The following is a 16,400-nucleotide window of genomic DNA, read 5'->3' as shown; positions in this document are numbered from 1 at the left end:
CTGTCAACGTTTTTTCCGGACTGGTAAGTAAACAGCTAGGTTAGGTATGTAGCGATATCAAAACTTACACATCGTACCTTTACCTTTTTTATGACATAGTAGCTGTGCGAGTGTAACAAGCTGTACTTGTAGAAAATATCACTAAAATACAAAATATACTAACAGTACTAACAGTCTGTAGAGCTATTATCTCTCTCAACATAAATCCATTAATGTATAAAATTTCACAATGTACCTTTTAAGTGTATTCATAAAACAATTTTGATGGGGTTTAAGCTGCAGCTTACATATAGCAAGCTAATACTCAGAGGTAGCATTTGATATTGTTGTAAATGGCTATTTGTTTATACTACATTTAAGCTCTTGTCTTTTAAATAAACTAAAATTATTTAGGCGATGTGAATTATAATAGGGGTAGATAGTTACAGGTTTTTTGTTGCTGTTTTAATTAAAATATAGCTTTACAGTGTCAAAACTCAAAGTGAGATTTCTGACATCCTGGCAAAATGTAGTCAAAACAATTCCTTAAAAATCCCCTTGCCTTATTTCCAATTAAAAGAAGTTAAACGAACAAAATGTCCTCAAGGCAGACCTCTGAGCTTTATGGGAGCACCTAAATGCAGCAGAGGGAGGCGTTTCCACCGCTGCGTCTCCTGCTCACTCACCCAGATTCCTCCTCCTCTCCCCCATCCACCTCCTCTTCCTCTTATTTCTCACTGCATCTCCTCTGCCACCTGCCACAGCAGCGACGCAGCGATGGAGAGCTGCTGCAAATTATAGTAACCCAGTCCAGACATTCGAGAGAGACAGAGAAACACATTGCGGAAAAGAGAGCTAGAGAAGGGGAGAGAGAGGCGTAGAGAAAGAGAGAGAGAGTGATAAGCGAAAACACAGAAACATATGGTTTGTCTGAAGAGCGTCTGTTTCTGAGGACCGCTGAACCGGGCTGAAACTTATTCAACCACCGCGATTAACAACTACGAGGCACGTTTGATTCGTCTTTTTCCACACACTTCTTCGCTTCGTTTTCGCGTGCTCTCACCTGTGTTTACACCTCTGTTTGATTAGGCTACTTTGTACGGGGTGGGTTGCGGTTGTTGGACCTCCCCGAACGCGCGCGCACACATACACACGCGTACACAAGAGATCATCACAAGACGCGGTGCAGCCCTCAGAAGCTTCTTGCTAGGAGGAAATTGAATTAGACAAGTTATTCGCACTGAAGAGGAGGACAAGAGGGGCTGGCTCTCGGCTTTCCTTTGCCCCCCCCAATCCAACCCAAACCGCCCGGCTCACCGTGTCTCCTCCGGGCCCACCAGGAGTCTCTCAAATCCCCCTTCCCCCTCCACTCTCTCTCTCTCTCCTCCTCCCTCCTTCTCCTGTATCAAACCATGTCTGGACAGACTGTGACCATCCCGGACGACCGGGCTTTCGCCAGCTTCAAGGCCGAGTGTCTTTGCGAGGAGGGCTGGAATATGTCCTACAACAAGTTGGGTATCACGGTGTGGAGCCAGTCTCTGGAGGCAGGGAAGTCCGTCCACAAAATCAAGGTGAGACCGCTTAATCCCACAGGTATGAGGTCTAGCAAGGCAGGATTATAGTGCAACTTCTTAAAATATATACATATATATAAAATACAGTGCATCTCTGTCGAGTTCTATAACATTTATAGGAATAATGGAAAGTAGTGAGGCAGGGTTATGAGAAGACCAGCACAAACACAAAGGGACTGAAACCCTGCTGTATAATCCACTTGGCAGAGAAGTGCTCTTTCTAAATTCCCATATGATTCAAACTGCTGACATGCTTAAACCACGGCTTTTTGCTGCATGGTCTCATTGTAGTTGCAGAGGCTTCTCCAAAACCACTAACAGCAGATTTCAAATGACAGCACATACTGGACTGTATGTTGTCACTATGTAAATACATAAACAAGATATTTTAAAATGGTAACCGTGAAACTGTCAGGACTAAAGTAGGAAACTCAGTGTTTATTGGACAGATCCTGTGTTAGATTCACTTGTCTGTTGATAAATGTGTGCTGCGGTGGGGTTGTGAATTTATGCCTAATAACACGTACAACAAGAAATTCCCCATGCTAAAGAGAAGTGAGAGCAGGAGTCTCAGGAGGCAGGTGTAATTCTCGAGGGACACATCATCCTCTGCCAGTGAAGCTATTTTCAAGCCTCTACCCATGAGTGTATTGTAGGCTGTTTTGAGTATAATATGGGGTTAGTTTGTCATTCATCTAACAAACAGGGAAGTTTACAAAAGCACAACCTGAAATAGTACAATGGAGAACAGAACTGATTATGGCTGAGAAGAATAGTCAGTAGGTCAGTAGATTATTAATGGGTGGATTCAGTTATGAAGTCCTTTATTCAGTGGTTATAGGGAAGATTTAACATTATTCTAAATCAAATATCTTTGTGTTTAATAATAGAATATGCTTTTCAAAGATGTTCTTTTGGACTCTGATAACTTGTGATGGCCATTTGTCATCACTTGTGGACATTTTATTGACAAAAATCATCCCCCGGCCTTTGGACTAGATTCAAGCACAGTTTGACTTTAACAACAGAATGTGGAGTAGTTGGAAATGTAGTCCTTCTTGATCATTGTTTAGGCAGGATAATTACTTGACAGACATGTGAAAGCACTTGATGAGTAAACTTTGTTATCTATCCAAATAGCAGTCATAGCAGTTGGTGCTAGTGTGTGTTTGTCTTGGGAGTCAATGTGGAGGTGTCATCAGTACAGTGATGCCACTTTTAAGTTATGGAAAAACATTGTATTGTTTGTGTACTGAGACACAGGCCCAGAGGACAAAAAACAAATTCACACGCTCTCTTCACAGCACGCTTGTGGCAAAACATGTCATTATCTCTTGAATAGGAATAGATAATTATAAAAGTATTTTGAACTCATTACAACTTTCAGTTCACTTTTTTAATTATATAGTTCAGAACATCATTAACATGATCAAATATCTGAAGATAATGAAACGCAGTGAGCCATGGTGTTTGTTGGCCCTTGTTGATCTGTGTCACCCTTGCCCGTTGTCTTTGAATATGTATAATTGCCTTCATAGAGGACATTCATTCATGTTTATATCACAGTTATACTTGCACCTCACTTTGGCAGAGTGCACACTACAATCTCCATTTAGCCTCAGATGTTGGCCCTGAACCTGACTGACTGACAGTTTAGTGCTTCACTGGCTCGAAACCTCTTGTAGTGTTGTCAGCTTCACTTGAAGACAGATTTGGCTTCTCAGTTGACCGTTTTGGGATGATTGCTTCCACGTCTCCAGCCTTTACACCACTTCCTGATCTGATCAAAGCTGACATAAAAACCTGATTGCTGTCAGTTAGTCCGGGAGGCATTTCCCTCCCATTTATAGAGACAGAAATTGAACATGTTGTCCTCTGTGTAAATGTGTGTGTGCTTTCCTGCTCATGTATCCTGGTCTGATGAGCGTGAGCAAGCCACCAGGTGTTTACTTTGTTAAATAAAGAGGTGTGTGTGCGTGCATGCATGGGTGTGTGTCTGTGTGCATAGGGGTGTTATCTTCGTGTGCAGGGGCTAAAACAGCAGAGGACTTTTCCCAGCCCCCCACCCCTCCCCAGTCTATCTTTGTACCTGTGAGGTAGGTTCTTTGTATGTGCGTAGTGTAGTGTACAGGTTAATCTGGTTTGGGTAAATCAGCCTCATTTGCCTGTGTGATTCCTCAGGGTATGTCCTGTGTGTGCTCAAGGAGAGGTGTATCACATCTGCATCAGCAGGGGCTAAACTATGTGTGTTAATGTGAGTGTGTGTGCAGAGAGTAAGGTTCTGCTTATTCATGCTTTTTTATACTAGACAGGTGTGTTTCCTCACAACAGCTCTCCAAATAGAGAGAAGTAGAAAGTGGACACACACACACACACACACACACACACACACACACACACACACACACTTACAGGCACATTTGGAGTTTGGGTGTGGCTTCTATCTATACTGTAACTGGCAGTTTATCTGTCTTTATGTAAATACGACAGTTACAGGAGCTTGATTTTTGCATGGTGCACACTCAATCTTCCACTCTGCAAATGTGGACAAAACTATGACATCATTTGCAGTTGTGTGTAAATAGAGTAGTTGTTGTGTATGTATCATACTCACAGGTGTTTGTATGTATGTGTGTGTATGTATGTGGGTAAGGGCAGGGGCAGTTAGTGGTGCCATAGATGCAGCTCTTCTATTTATAGATGGAATAAAAGCACACGTCTTTGCTGATGCATGTCAAATGATTAATGTGAGCGTTGAGACTTGATGCTTTTTTCCCACATCCCAACCTCCCCTCCTGTTTCAGTTTCTCCCTTTCCTATAGCATCTATAGCATTAATAGCAGTAAATGAAAAAAATGTATATCCAAATCAGAGAATGAGACAGAGAACAGACTGGTAATCATCGTTATCATTAGCAGTCTAATTATCATCAGCCCCATTATCATCGCAATCACTGCCATCATCATATTCACCAACAATGGCCTCTATATCACAGTGTACAGCTGTAATCACTCACAGTAACCATCATCATTGTCGTCATCATCATGATATCATTTGTCAGCACATGACCCCATACGCAAGCACAATGTGTGCAAGTCACCAGTGTGTGTGTGTGTGTGTGTGTGAACATGTGGGTGGTTTTGTTTACTTTTATAGTTTGACAAACTGTCAGATGGCTGCAAGCTCCCCCTAACTCTCTGCCACACACACATACTGGAGACTCCTGGGTTTGCCTTCTCCCATGCTGACACAGAGGGAGGCCTGGCTCTGAGTCACATGCGCACCCCTCTATTTCCTTTTTTTTATATATATAATTGTCCTCCACAATCATGTATCAGCACCCAGAGGAGCAAATGATGAGAGTTGACAGGTTGGAGGAAGGTAGGGAAGGCGAACGAGTGGTAGGGAGAGCACAGGAGTGGGTGAGACTTGGAATAAGGGAGAGAATGGGAAGTGGGTGGAGTGGGTTGGATGTGCAGTGCAGGGGTTGCGGGTCATTGTGTATTCTGAGTGTGGGCAGCGGGCACAGTGTGGACAGGCTTGAAGAAAAGACTTCACAAAAGACACACACACACCTATTGTTTGCGTGCCTACTTGTCCGCCTGTTTGTCTCCCTCTGTCTGTGTTTTATCTCTCTGAACTCTCTTTCACCCGCCTCTCTCCTTGCTTCATCTGTCGAGTTTACTGAATTAGTATATAATAGAATTACGCACACGTGTACTTAGCCGGCTGTACGTCTTCATTCTGTGCTGAACGTCTTTTGCTCTCTACAGTTCTCCTCTTTCACCTTTTCATTTGGTTTTCCTTCTTCCGCCTTCTCCTGTTTCAGTTTGCCTGTGGATACAACACATCCTTTATTTTACCTGGTCTTTTCTGAACCACAAGTTCTCTATGAATGTGTCTACGCATGCCAACGAAAACAATAGTCTACAGAAATGACTTGGGCACAGTAAAAGTACATTCTCTTTTCTGTCCAATCCCATCATACTGTATGTGTTTATGTAGCTCCAGTACAGAGACTTCATATTGAAGCAGTCAGAAACAAACCTGTAATTTCATGGTAAGAAAACTGTCCTTCACTGCTACTAGCCACAGGCTTTTTCATTTCCCTGTAATGTCAATCTGCAGCCATACCCCTGCTGTGTGCCTCGCAAACTTTCTCTTAACACTCACAGAATCATTTCTGGGTATGGATTTAACTTTGTCTTTAATCGAGTGGCATTGCATTAGTTTAAGCAGTGCTGTATCACATGACTCTACAATCACTAATCACATTTGAACAGTCAATGAGCTTGTATTTATCATCTGACAGACTTGTTTCACCACTGGATGCTCCCCATGCTCTCATGTGTTACTCAACCAGTGCTTAAAGCTTTACTTGGATTCTTCACTTCATTAAAGTTAGTTAAACCATAATGTGAAAATATAGTGTTACCAATAAAAGCCCTGCAATTGAAATGATATGTCTAAAAATAGCTGATGAAAGTATGAACAGCAAAATACACTTAAAATAGTCATCATGCAGAATGGCCTCTTTCAGAGTGTTATAGTAATACACAGTCTATATTATTGGAGTACTGTTTATGTATTAAAATGTGAGCTATATTTCCATGTTGTAGCTGACCAAGATTCAGCAAGTTTCAATAGCTTTATACACCCAGAGGCCACATTAATAGATACATTTGTGCATTGTCAGAAATGTTTGAATTCAATTCTGTGTTAAGGTCATAGTTAAAGGTGGTGTTGTGCTGAACTGTATCATGTTGAGAGGGGTTTGTAATTTTTTGTCCATCCAATTTTAATACACGAGAAGGAAATCATATTAGAAACTAGCTATGCCCTAAATGCTAAAATATATAATTGAATTGGCATTATATAAGTTGACTTCATAGCAGCTGGATTGACTCCACAAGTGTCCCCAGTAAAGTTTCCATTGGGCCACTGCAATTATTTAAACTATAACAGTGTATTTAAGTTGATCAAATGTAGCTTCAGTTGTATATCAGATATGTATCTTCGATTTATTTGGTTCTCTCCGTGTCTTTATGGGTTCCTGACACAGTCCAAAGACATGCAGACAAGGTTAACAGAAAACCTCCAGAGTAAATTTGTGTGTGTTTTATCTCTGCGATGGTGCAGAAACCAGTTAAGGATCTTTTTGTGCCTTTCACACAGCTCAGTGCTTTTGTCATTTGTAGTTACTCTTTGCTCAACGATGTGACCACACACACACACACACACCTATATATAGTGTTGCATGTGGCTTTATTTGCCCCACATGACTTGCTGCTTGCTTTCTCTCAAATCTTTTGAACTTTATTTGTATGTGACCCAGCCATCCATCTCTGAGCATGAATACATGGAGTCCAACAGACATTTTTAGATTTCTCTCTGTATTATGTGACAGTGTCTGACCCCAAAATCGTGACTCAGTCTACCTCCTGAACAGAACCATAAATTAGCCCTGATGATGCCCTTGATTAAGATAATGATGAGGTTAGACCAGATAACACTGATGCCCTGCACTGCATTCGGACATTCATATGTTCTGTTTTATTCATGCGAGCAGCATTCAGTCTGTATTTTCATGCTCTCTGCACCCATTCTACATTTCATTGTTCTCAGTGAGGGTTTTGTGTTTGGGGATGTCATTTCAGTTTAGTTGTGTTTCATAGCGTGACTGTTGTGAAGCCCTGTGAGACTGTGACTGTGTCTAAAGGCTAAAGTTGATTTAAGCAGCAGCAGCTCAGCAACAAGTGAGCATAGCTATAGCACACGCAGTGACCAATTTGGATTCAGAAGCAGTAAAATAACATTTCTTGAACAAGTGGGTTGAGGCATCAAAATGGGACAGTTGAGAGTTTTAATGATATCTGGTCCCAGTACAATTAACTTTACCTAATTTGGGTCTTTGCCTGAAGAAGCTTTCTGAAATGGTGACTTTTTGTGTCAGCACTTTTACCCCCCCACTTTTTTTCTGTGTTGCATGTCATTATTCCTCAGCATCATCAGTCATTTCCTCCTCAGTGCAACTTCCACTTCCAAATAAATAAAGGAAATGCTCCTCATGCTCATTTTGCAAAATGAGTATTTGAATGAGAGGTTCTTAAAGTGTATAGCTTGTGAATCAGTGGAACTTTGATTTCAGTCATTGTGAATGCTTGTGTCTTAATAGATATCTGCTGTATGCTGTAGGGATGGTAATGTTGGTGTAAGAGGCTAAACTAAGAGGGTAAATAGCTTAGCATGCTGTTGTTTAACTCAAAACACTTAGTCATGTTATTCTGCTCCTTTACATGACAGAATCATTAGTCAATTAAGTTTCACTGATCCATATCTGAATGAGAACTTCAGATAACACATTTTCAAATGGCCAGTGCGTATTTTGTGATACACATGGTAATATTTTTTTCACTAGCTATTTTTACAATAGACTGAGAGGACACCTCCTGTTTAAACAGCTGTAAAACCAAATGTAGAGTGAAGATGGTGGTCATTTTCTTAAATTGAGCCCTAAGGGAGTACAGAAAAGAAGATAGTACAGACTGAGCTTTAAACCTTCTGGACTGATTTGTAATGGGAGTTAAAATCATCTGGGGCAGACAACCACCCTCAGTCCATTTCTTTCTCATTTACTCTTCTTCTCTGTTTTTCTCCCACTCTCTCTTGGCATCTCACTTGGTCTTAGTGTTGATTTGTGTCTCATCCTCCATTAGTTGTCCTTCTATGTCTCCTATATCTCAGTCTTTTTGAATTTCCCCTCTCTTTCTCCTTGTTGTTATTATTAAGACTAATTCCCCCTGACAGTTGTAACTGTAGTAACCGCTTTACTCCAGGGCTGCAGACCTCTCTTTACACGGGGTGTATGTGCAGAGCCATCTACTCCAAACCTGACATAGGCATGAGTCCCCATGGCTTCATTAATAAGCTGTGACACTCCTACATGAGACTGGTTCCAAATCAACAAGTATGGAAGTGTAAACAACTAATTCCTCTTAGATGTAACTTTAAAATGTGTCACCTTTCTTTATCATTAAGTGAATTTTAGGGTGCAAAATGGGTGCTGGCCTGTGTTGGCCTACATTACTTCTGGAGTATGTTTTATTGAATCTGGGTTGCGGCACGAAACATTTCAATCCCATTTCTCTATTTAAAAAAAAAAAAACTGTACATATCCTTCATACTTTTGTCCCAACAGCAAGGCACCCGTGGATGAGTATAGTCTCTAAAAATCAAGCAGTCAGACCTCCTGTTACTCCTTCACTCTCACGACCACTTGACAGGCTGTGTGTGTCTGACTCTGTGTTGTTCTGAATGTGTTGTTTTCCATTTAAGAGCTCAGGTCTAGTAATGACTCATCTGAGGTCGGTGGCCTGGTCCTCTCCTAATTCTCTCTTTCTCTCACACACGCACACACACACACACACACACACACACACACACACACACGCACACGCGCGCGCACACACACACACACACACACACACACACACACACCACACCACACACACACACACACACACACACACACACAGTCTTTTTCTCTGCTCTCTGACACTGATACTCTCTAGCCATCTGATGTCTAACCATTCACACGTCAGTTGCCATATCTGTCTCTCTGTGTGCTTCTTTGAAATTGAGTGTGTGAAAGATCCCTCAACACTTATATTTACATACATCCTCTTAAGTCATTTATTCTGTTTGCATATCAGATATATAAATATGGATGTTGAATTTGGTGCTTGTCTTTGATGTGTGCATCAGGGTTTGTTTGTGTTTCACACCTACCTTTGTCGGCATGAAAGCAGCAAACTCTGTAGCTCTCCTCAACAATGGCAGAGTACTTTACTGTCAATTTATGGGATGCAGCTTCATTAAAATTTAATGGATTTTCCTTCTGTATAGCTCACATTGGAAATATGGTAAATATACTGTATGTTCAATAAAATAGCTAAGTCTATGCTGTGTAAGCTCAGTTTACTTCTTCTTTATCGCCTGATTGAAACCTGTCCATCTTTCTGTTCCTGTCTCTCAGTGTCGGATGGTGTGTAAGGACGTGTCAGCTGAGACTATGTACGACGTTCTCCATGACATTGAATACAGGAGGAAATGGGACACAAACGTCATCGAGACTTTTGATATCGGGAAACTCACGGTCAACGCGGATGTTGGTTACTACTCATGTATGTTACACATTCACACGTGTTGTTTACAGCAAGCACTCATTTGTCACTAATGTGATTTGGAGCTGTGAAGGGAGGCAGATATGCACATAAATGCACATTGATCTACAGTGTTGTGTTGACCAGATTTATCTTGTTTGTTAACAGGGAAGTGTCCAAAACCTCTTCGGAACCGTGATGTCATCACGCTTCGCTCCTGGCTGCCAATAGGGAAAGATTACATCATCATGAACTACTCCGTTAAACATGCCGTGAGTATACACACCAGGCTTACACAGGCTCAGCTGGGGCCCTGCTCATTCACCTCTCTATAACTCTGTGCATGTGTGTTCAAAGGTGCATTGTGAAATTATTATGAAATGAGTGCACATTGGCTGAGCAGGCATGAACTTTTATCCTGTTTTGCAAGCTGAAGGGCGTTGTGCTTCATGAAATGAAATCCTTGAATATTTGTGGAAAGCTGGCAGTTCCAAGCTGGCTGTGTTTGTCATTTTTTTAAGTCCTGGAAGTTAGTTTGGCACTTCTCCAAAGAGAGCACACTCTTTGCTTTCTGGGAGACTGGTAGATGTACTGTGTGCTGGCACTTCTTCATTTTAAGTGTAGGATCGTTAATATAATCCAGTTGAATATATTTGTGTTTTTAGCACAGCTTCCAGTCCAGTCATACTTTTTAAGAACTTGAGTAATCAGAGTGCCAAAGGCCAGTAAAACAGTCTGATTAGAGAACACTTTGACCATGTGAGTGACTTTCACATTTGTGAGTGACTTTCACACTTTCTCACATGACTTTTCTTGTCCAGCTAGAAGAGGACAACCATTATCCACTGTAAAAGCTTGGACTTATCACCTCTCTCTATGGCTACAACAAGTGATTCTTTCAACTATTGATTTTCTGAAGATTAATTGATTGTATGGCCCATAAGATGTCATAAAGTAGTGGAAAAAGTCCTGCCACAGTACCCTGAACAGCTTTTTTTGTCAGACTAACAGAACTAAAACCAAAGGATATTCAGTTTACTAGAACCTATAACCAGAAAGTGTCAACTCTGCTTTAAAAAAGCAAAACTTATTGGATAAATGAACTATTAAAATAGTTGCAGATTAATTTTCAACAATTTATGAATTAACCAAGTACCTGTCTCAGCTCTCTTTGGCTCTGTCTTCTTGTCTGCCTGTCTTTTCTGTCCCTCCTCTCTTTTCATTCCTCATTTTCTTTCTCTTTTACCTTTCTCGCTTTTCTGTTTGTCCTGCAGTTTTCTTTTTCTGTCTTTTTCCCCTTTCTTTTTCTCATTCCCAGTTTCCCTCACTAATGCTGTGTTTACAAAAGGATAAGACCTCTCATGTGATTGCTAGCTGTTGACTTCCGCCTCGCCTTCCGCATTCCTGCATTAATAAGTGGTTGCGAACACAGTGTGTGTGTGTGCGTGTGTGTTTGTGTTCTGTCTGCATGTGTGTATGATTAGTCAAGGTTGCTCTTGACAATCAGTAATATTTGAGTGATACTCAGAGTGCTGAGTTCATGCATCCTCTGCTGAGTTATTCCACATATACTGTCTTTGACTTTACATTCATCTGTGCTCTTCTCCAACATTAATGCTTTTTCTGTCATACATTTAAAAAGGTTTTCACCTATCAGGCTTTGGGATAAAGCTACCATTGCCATCTGGTAACAGTGGTTTGTTCCACAGCAACACTTGGCATTGGACAGATTGTTACAGTCTAATTTATACTTGCATGAGAGTCCTACATATTTATGTAAGTGCTACAGCTAATGACTGCTAATGTCCACTCTCCCAGCCACAATAGCAGCATGGCTGTAGGGATGGAAATGCCTATTGTTTGCCTGTCAGTTGGCCCACAACTTTGATCAAGACTGAAGTCTGCCAACTATTGGATGAATGAAGTATTACACAGACATTCATGGTCCACTGATGATGTGGTCTACTGGCATCTCCTCCTCTATTGCCATCATCAGATTGACATTTCTGTTCTTTAGTGACATGTCTCCTGTTGGATGGATTGCAGTGAAATTTGGTCTCTCTCAAAATGAATTGTTCAGTACTTTGGTAAGACTGGGGACATTCCCATCAACTTCATTTTGTGTTTAGTGCTAATAAGCAAAAGTTAGCATGCTAACATGCCAAACTATGGTGAACATGGTGAACACTGCATGTAGGGTTTACCTGCCAAATATCATCATGCTGACATTGTCATTGAGAGAATGTCAGTGTGCTGATTTTAGCATTTAGCTACTACAGCCTCACAGAAATGTGACTGTATATTCTAGTCGTGTTGTAAAAATATAAAATAACAAATGCCTATTGCAAGTTAACAGATTCAAAAGGGGTGGCTTAAAAGTGTCAGCTGGATGTTGCAAGACTGTAGAAAGACAACTCATTGGTGACTAATGCCTCAAATTTCCTGTAGTCCTCCCTATAAAAAAGTCCTCCACATTAGCTCAGAAAAGTATAATGCGCTCTCTGATTTCCCAGAAATCTGCAGATGATTCACAAAAGCTGTCATTGTAATGTCAGGAGAAATTCCTACAATGTAACCTATTAGTAGAGCAGTGCAGGTACCGAAAATGTGAGTCGAATAGGAGGAAATAGATAAATCAGTCATCTGAAGTTCTCCTCTGATAACAGTTCTTTAGTAGATTGCTGCTCCATGTGCTTCTTAAGTGCTCTGCAGTGTGCCCATCCCAATTAGCACAGGATAACCAGTGCTGTACTTTATCATCATGAATAATAATCTCAGATATACAGTCAAAGGAGCCAGCAGTGGAATATTGGGCTAAAACTGGCCTTTACTGCTGTATTATTCACAGGGTAGCTTGGATGGGATTTGCATCTGAAATTTTGGAAATATGCCTGTGAGGCAGAAAATCAGATTGACTGGCAGCTTAAAAACACAACACAGAAAACACCCTTGAATTCCAGTGCTTATCCAGCAGATCCTTTGTACATTATTAGATAGATGGTCACATAGAACTAAGATAGAAAAGATAAAATCACCTGTTATGTCTCAGTGATATCTGAGTGTTTGTGAGTGCATGTGTGTGTTATTTGCATTCACTGATAGATTATTACTTTACATTCAGTGTATACAATTCAATGAATAAAAATGAGGTGTATTTAGCTGGCAATATGATCTGAAGTAAAAAAAAAATGGAGTTCCTTGTCCTGGTCAAGGACACCCTTGACAAAAAATAAGGCTGTTGGTAGATGCATTGCATAGAGATGATGATAATATATAAAATCCCAATAAGAATTTGTGTGTGTTGTCTCTACAGAAATACCCTCCTAAAAAGGAAATGGTGCGAGCTGTGTCAATTATGACTGGCTACATGATCCAGAGCCAGGGGCCCAATAACTGTACCCTCACGTACATGGCCCAGGTAGATCCACGAGGTAAGTAATATATCTATCTATCTATCTATCTATCTATATATATATATATATACACACACACACACAGTCAGCAGTAATCCGCACACAAGGACAAAATCATACAGAGTACACACACAAAAGACTCACACACCCAGGTGCTTAACGCATGCTCAAACTTCTAATGAATGATTCATTCCCCTGCCTTTATGTCAAAATGAGTCGTCATAGTAACCATATGAAGGACAGAGCCTGTTTCACTCTTGTCTCTCTCACCCCCCCCCCTTCCCTTCTTTTCTATTTATTAATACATTCCTCTTATTCTCCCTTTAATTCACTCCTTCACTGTCACTCTTGCATCGAGTGCTGATTGTGAGAATCTCTTTAATCACCTGTTTGTAATGTGTATGTTTGTGTGAAGTGTGCACAAAGCTTCACTTTGATCCTGGATGACATGACACGAAATAATGCAACCTTTAAACCCCTCTTATATATCATCCTCCTCTTCCTCTTTTACTCTCTTGCTCTATCTCTCACTTTCATCCTCCCTCATTCTCACACATTGTGTGTCTCTCTCTCTCTTCTCAATCTTCTTCTCCTCACTCTGTCTGTTTTTGCAGGTTCATTACCCAAGTGGGTTGTCAACAAGTCTTCCCACTATCTTGCTCCTCGTGTAAGTAATTTGCAGATTAACACAGATTCTGTGAGTGTTTTGTGTGTTTGTCGACATGTTAATCCACAGGCACTGCATTGAGGCTCCGTGCAGCACAGTGAGAATTATGCACACCTTATGAGTGTAAAATCTACAGTCTCGTCTAAACATTCCATTAAACACAACTGTTTTCTGTATGTGTTTGTCTGTTTAAGGGTGTGTACATATTTGTTGAAGTAGGGCAAAGATTCTCTCCAGAGAGAGGGAACCCTGGGATGGAGGAATCCCTTGATGATAGAGTCAAAAATAGAAACTCAGTGAGATGTACAAATCCCACAGAAAATAACCATGCTGAATACTGGATGAATTTTCTGTCTGGGTCATTTTTATCATTCATAATTCAAGATACATATGGTGTTATCATGAGATTTATCTTTTAAAGCAATAGTCATTCATTTTGTATGTTTTTTCTCGTGAGCTATGCACATTTGCGTGTAATTGCTATTGTACCTTTGGTATCATGAGAAATGTGTTAAGGTCTCTAATGACTTGGTTCAGAACTTGCATTTTTATGTTCATGTAGCTCTACACAAGGTCCCCTCCTCTCTACCTCTTTTTCATGTCAGAAGATACCTCCGTCTCACATCCTGTGATCCTGTCACTCATCCATCTTCATCACTTTCTTCCTGTAGTGCTATTTTTGTCCTCTATCTCTGTATTCTTCAGCTCTGTTGAATGTAGTCCAATCCACCTCATGTGAGTGTTGACCAAGAATGAAAACTGGCAACACATTCAAGTACAAATCATCTCTACCAATCACTGCCATCCTTTCTTTTCCCCCTGAAGTTGTTAAGTATCAATGCAAATCAGTCACAAAGTGAACAGGATTGTCATCTATTTCCATTCTTCCTAGGCAATGAAGAAGATTAACAAGGCCTGTTTGAAATATTCAGAGTGGAAGCAGAGACACAACCCTGGCTTCAAACCCTGGCTCTACCCCGAACAGACTACATTGCCCAGCATCCCGCTCTCTGAGCTCAGCATCCAGCGAGCTGAGAGCCTGGAGAATATTGATGAGAGCTCTCTGGCTGAGGCCCAGGAGAGAGAAGACAGCGACTAACACATACACACACAAACACACAAACACACACACACACACACACACACACACACACACACACACACACAAACACACAAAATCAAACAGTAATGCAGGGATACATGCATGCCTGATAGATGTAGATGTGATCCTGTACGTGTGTGTGTATATATACGCATTCACATACAGTCTTGATTCCATGCTGTACATGCATTTGCATATGCAGACATACTAACAGGCACATGTATGTAAGCATTCATGCACACAGACCAACTCATACTTCACCAACTTGATCCCATACTTGCATACATAATGTATGATCACGCACATATACGAACATGTATCATAGATGCACTCACAGATACACACCCACCCACTCACAAGGGGCTGCAAGACTACTTATTTTTTTTCCAGTAAACTAATATGTAACATATTCAAATCAAGTGGTTGTAAATGTGATTTTTCATACCTGTTCAAGAGATATCCGTTTTCTAATCGGGACCTATGCAGATTATCATAGCAAAGTATTTTTCCATTAAGATTTACTGTTCAAATATCCTTATCCTGTTGTCATTGGATTTCAAAATTATACTTTCCTCCTAGGAAGACACTGGTGCAACCCCTAAAGGTCATGTGTACAGTAAGAACATACCTGTGCAGACATACAGACACACACCATTCATAAATACTACATTTATGCACTCAGACATGTATACACACTAGGTTTGTATCTTTCAGCCCATGTTGTCCCTCTGTCACTCATTATGTGTCTCTGTCATGTTTTGTAAGCACATAATAAATATGCAGGTGTGCAGAAGGCAGCTGGAACCCCTAACCCAACCTGCAACCCCCTCTCTCTCTCACACACACACAAAAACACACATACAGATTTTACACTCACTCGTACTGTCTGCTCCTCTGTTTGAGAGTTGTATGAATGTATGTAGAGTTTAAAAATTAAATACAGATTCCTACAAAGGTTTTCAAATTTCACCGGTAGTCTGAGCTAATTTTTTCTGCATGTGTCAGCGCCTTTGCCTGGGTTGATGTCTGATGATGCCTGCAGATTTACATGGTTGTGCTGATGCTAAAATAGGTATGAAGGATCACTGACCTGATTAACTGTTTGATCTGCTTTCACTCACACATTCTCTCAGTGACACACATAGATCACCATTGATTTTAGAGCTCTGCTTCCTGCAACCCATTGATAAACTTTCACGCACTGTGTTTGTTTCATAGCATGTGCACATGCACTCATGCATGTGTGTAGTGTAGTGTGCACAGTGGCCTAGATCAGAATTAGGAGTCCCCCAATCTGTTGGCATGGCAACCCTGAGATCGACTCAGCACCAAAGAGAGACAGGGAGAGATGAGAGCTTGCATGTCACAGAGGAAGTGACTTATTGCAGGGTGTCTGCCCCTTCTTCCCTTCAACTAGATTAAGAGCACATATATTGTAAATGCACCACGTGTACAACAGCCACAATTTCTGTTTTCCTGTGGTGAGTTGATTGGATGCAAGCT

At 40.9% G+C, this 16,400-nt stretch overlaps 1 protein-coding gene across 1 annotated transcript; it reads left to right on the top strand.

Annotated features, from left to right (window-relative positions):
- The first annotated feature begins 677 nt into the window (after positions 1 to 677).
- Positions 678 to 15,866, top strand: stard10 (StAR-related lipid transfer (START) domain containing 10). The gene is made up of 6 exons (XM_018681567.2): positions 678 to 1,550; positions 9,589 to 9,736; positions 9,884 to 9,987; positions 13,029 to 13,146; positions 13,743 to 13,795; positions 14,688 to 15,866. Exons 1-6 carry the CDS (start codon positions 1,392 to 1,394, stop codon positions 14,892 to 14,894), a joined length of 789 nt encoding a protein of 262 aa, XP_018537083.1. The 5' UTR covers positions 678 to 1,391; the 3' UTR covers positions 14,895 to 15,866.
- The last annotated feature ends 534 nt before the right edge of the window (positions 15,867 to 16,400 follow it).

Source organism: Lates calcarifer, linkage group LG21, assembly GCF_001640805.2.
Source record: "Lates calcarifer isolate ASB-BC8 linkage group LG21, TLL_Latcal_v3, whole genome shotgun sequence".
Classification (NCBI taxonomy): Eukaryota; Metazoa; Chordata; class Actinopteri; family Centropomidae; genus Lates; species Lates calcarifer.
The sequence above is the reverse complement of the archived record's forward strand: the minus strand, read 5'-3'. Positions and strand labels throughout refer to the sequence as shown.

Excerpts from the sequence above, each read along its gene's own strand:
- stard10 (XM_018681567.2), top strand. The coding sequence starts at position 1,392 with ATGTCTGGACAGACTGTGACCATCCCGGACGACCGGGCTTTCGCCAGC. Across the intron at positions 1,551-9,588 it reads AGTCCGTCCACAAAATCAAG|TGTCGGATGGTGTGTAAGGA; the intron begins GTGAGACCGCTT and ends CCTGTCTCTCAG. Across the intron at positions 9,988-13,028 it reads ACTACTCCGTTAAACATGCC|AAATACCCTCCTAAAAAGGA; the intron begins GTGAGTATACAC and ends TTGTCTCTACAG.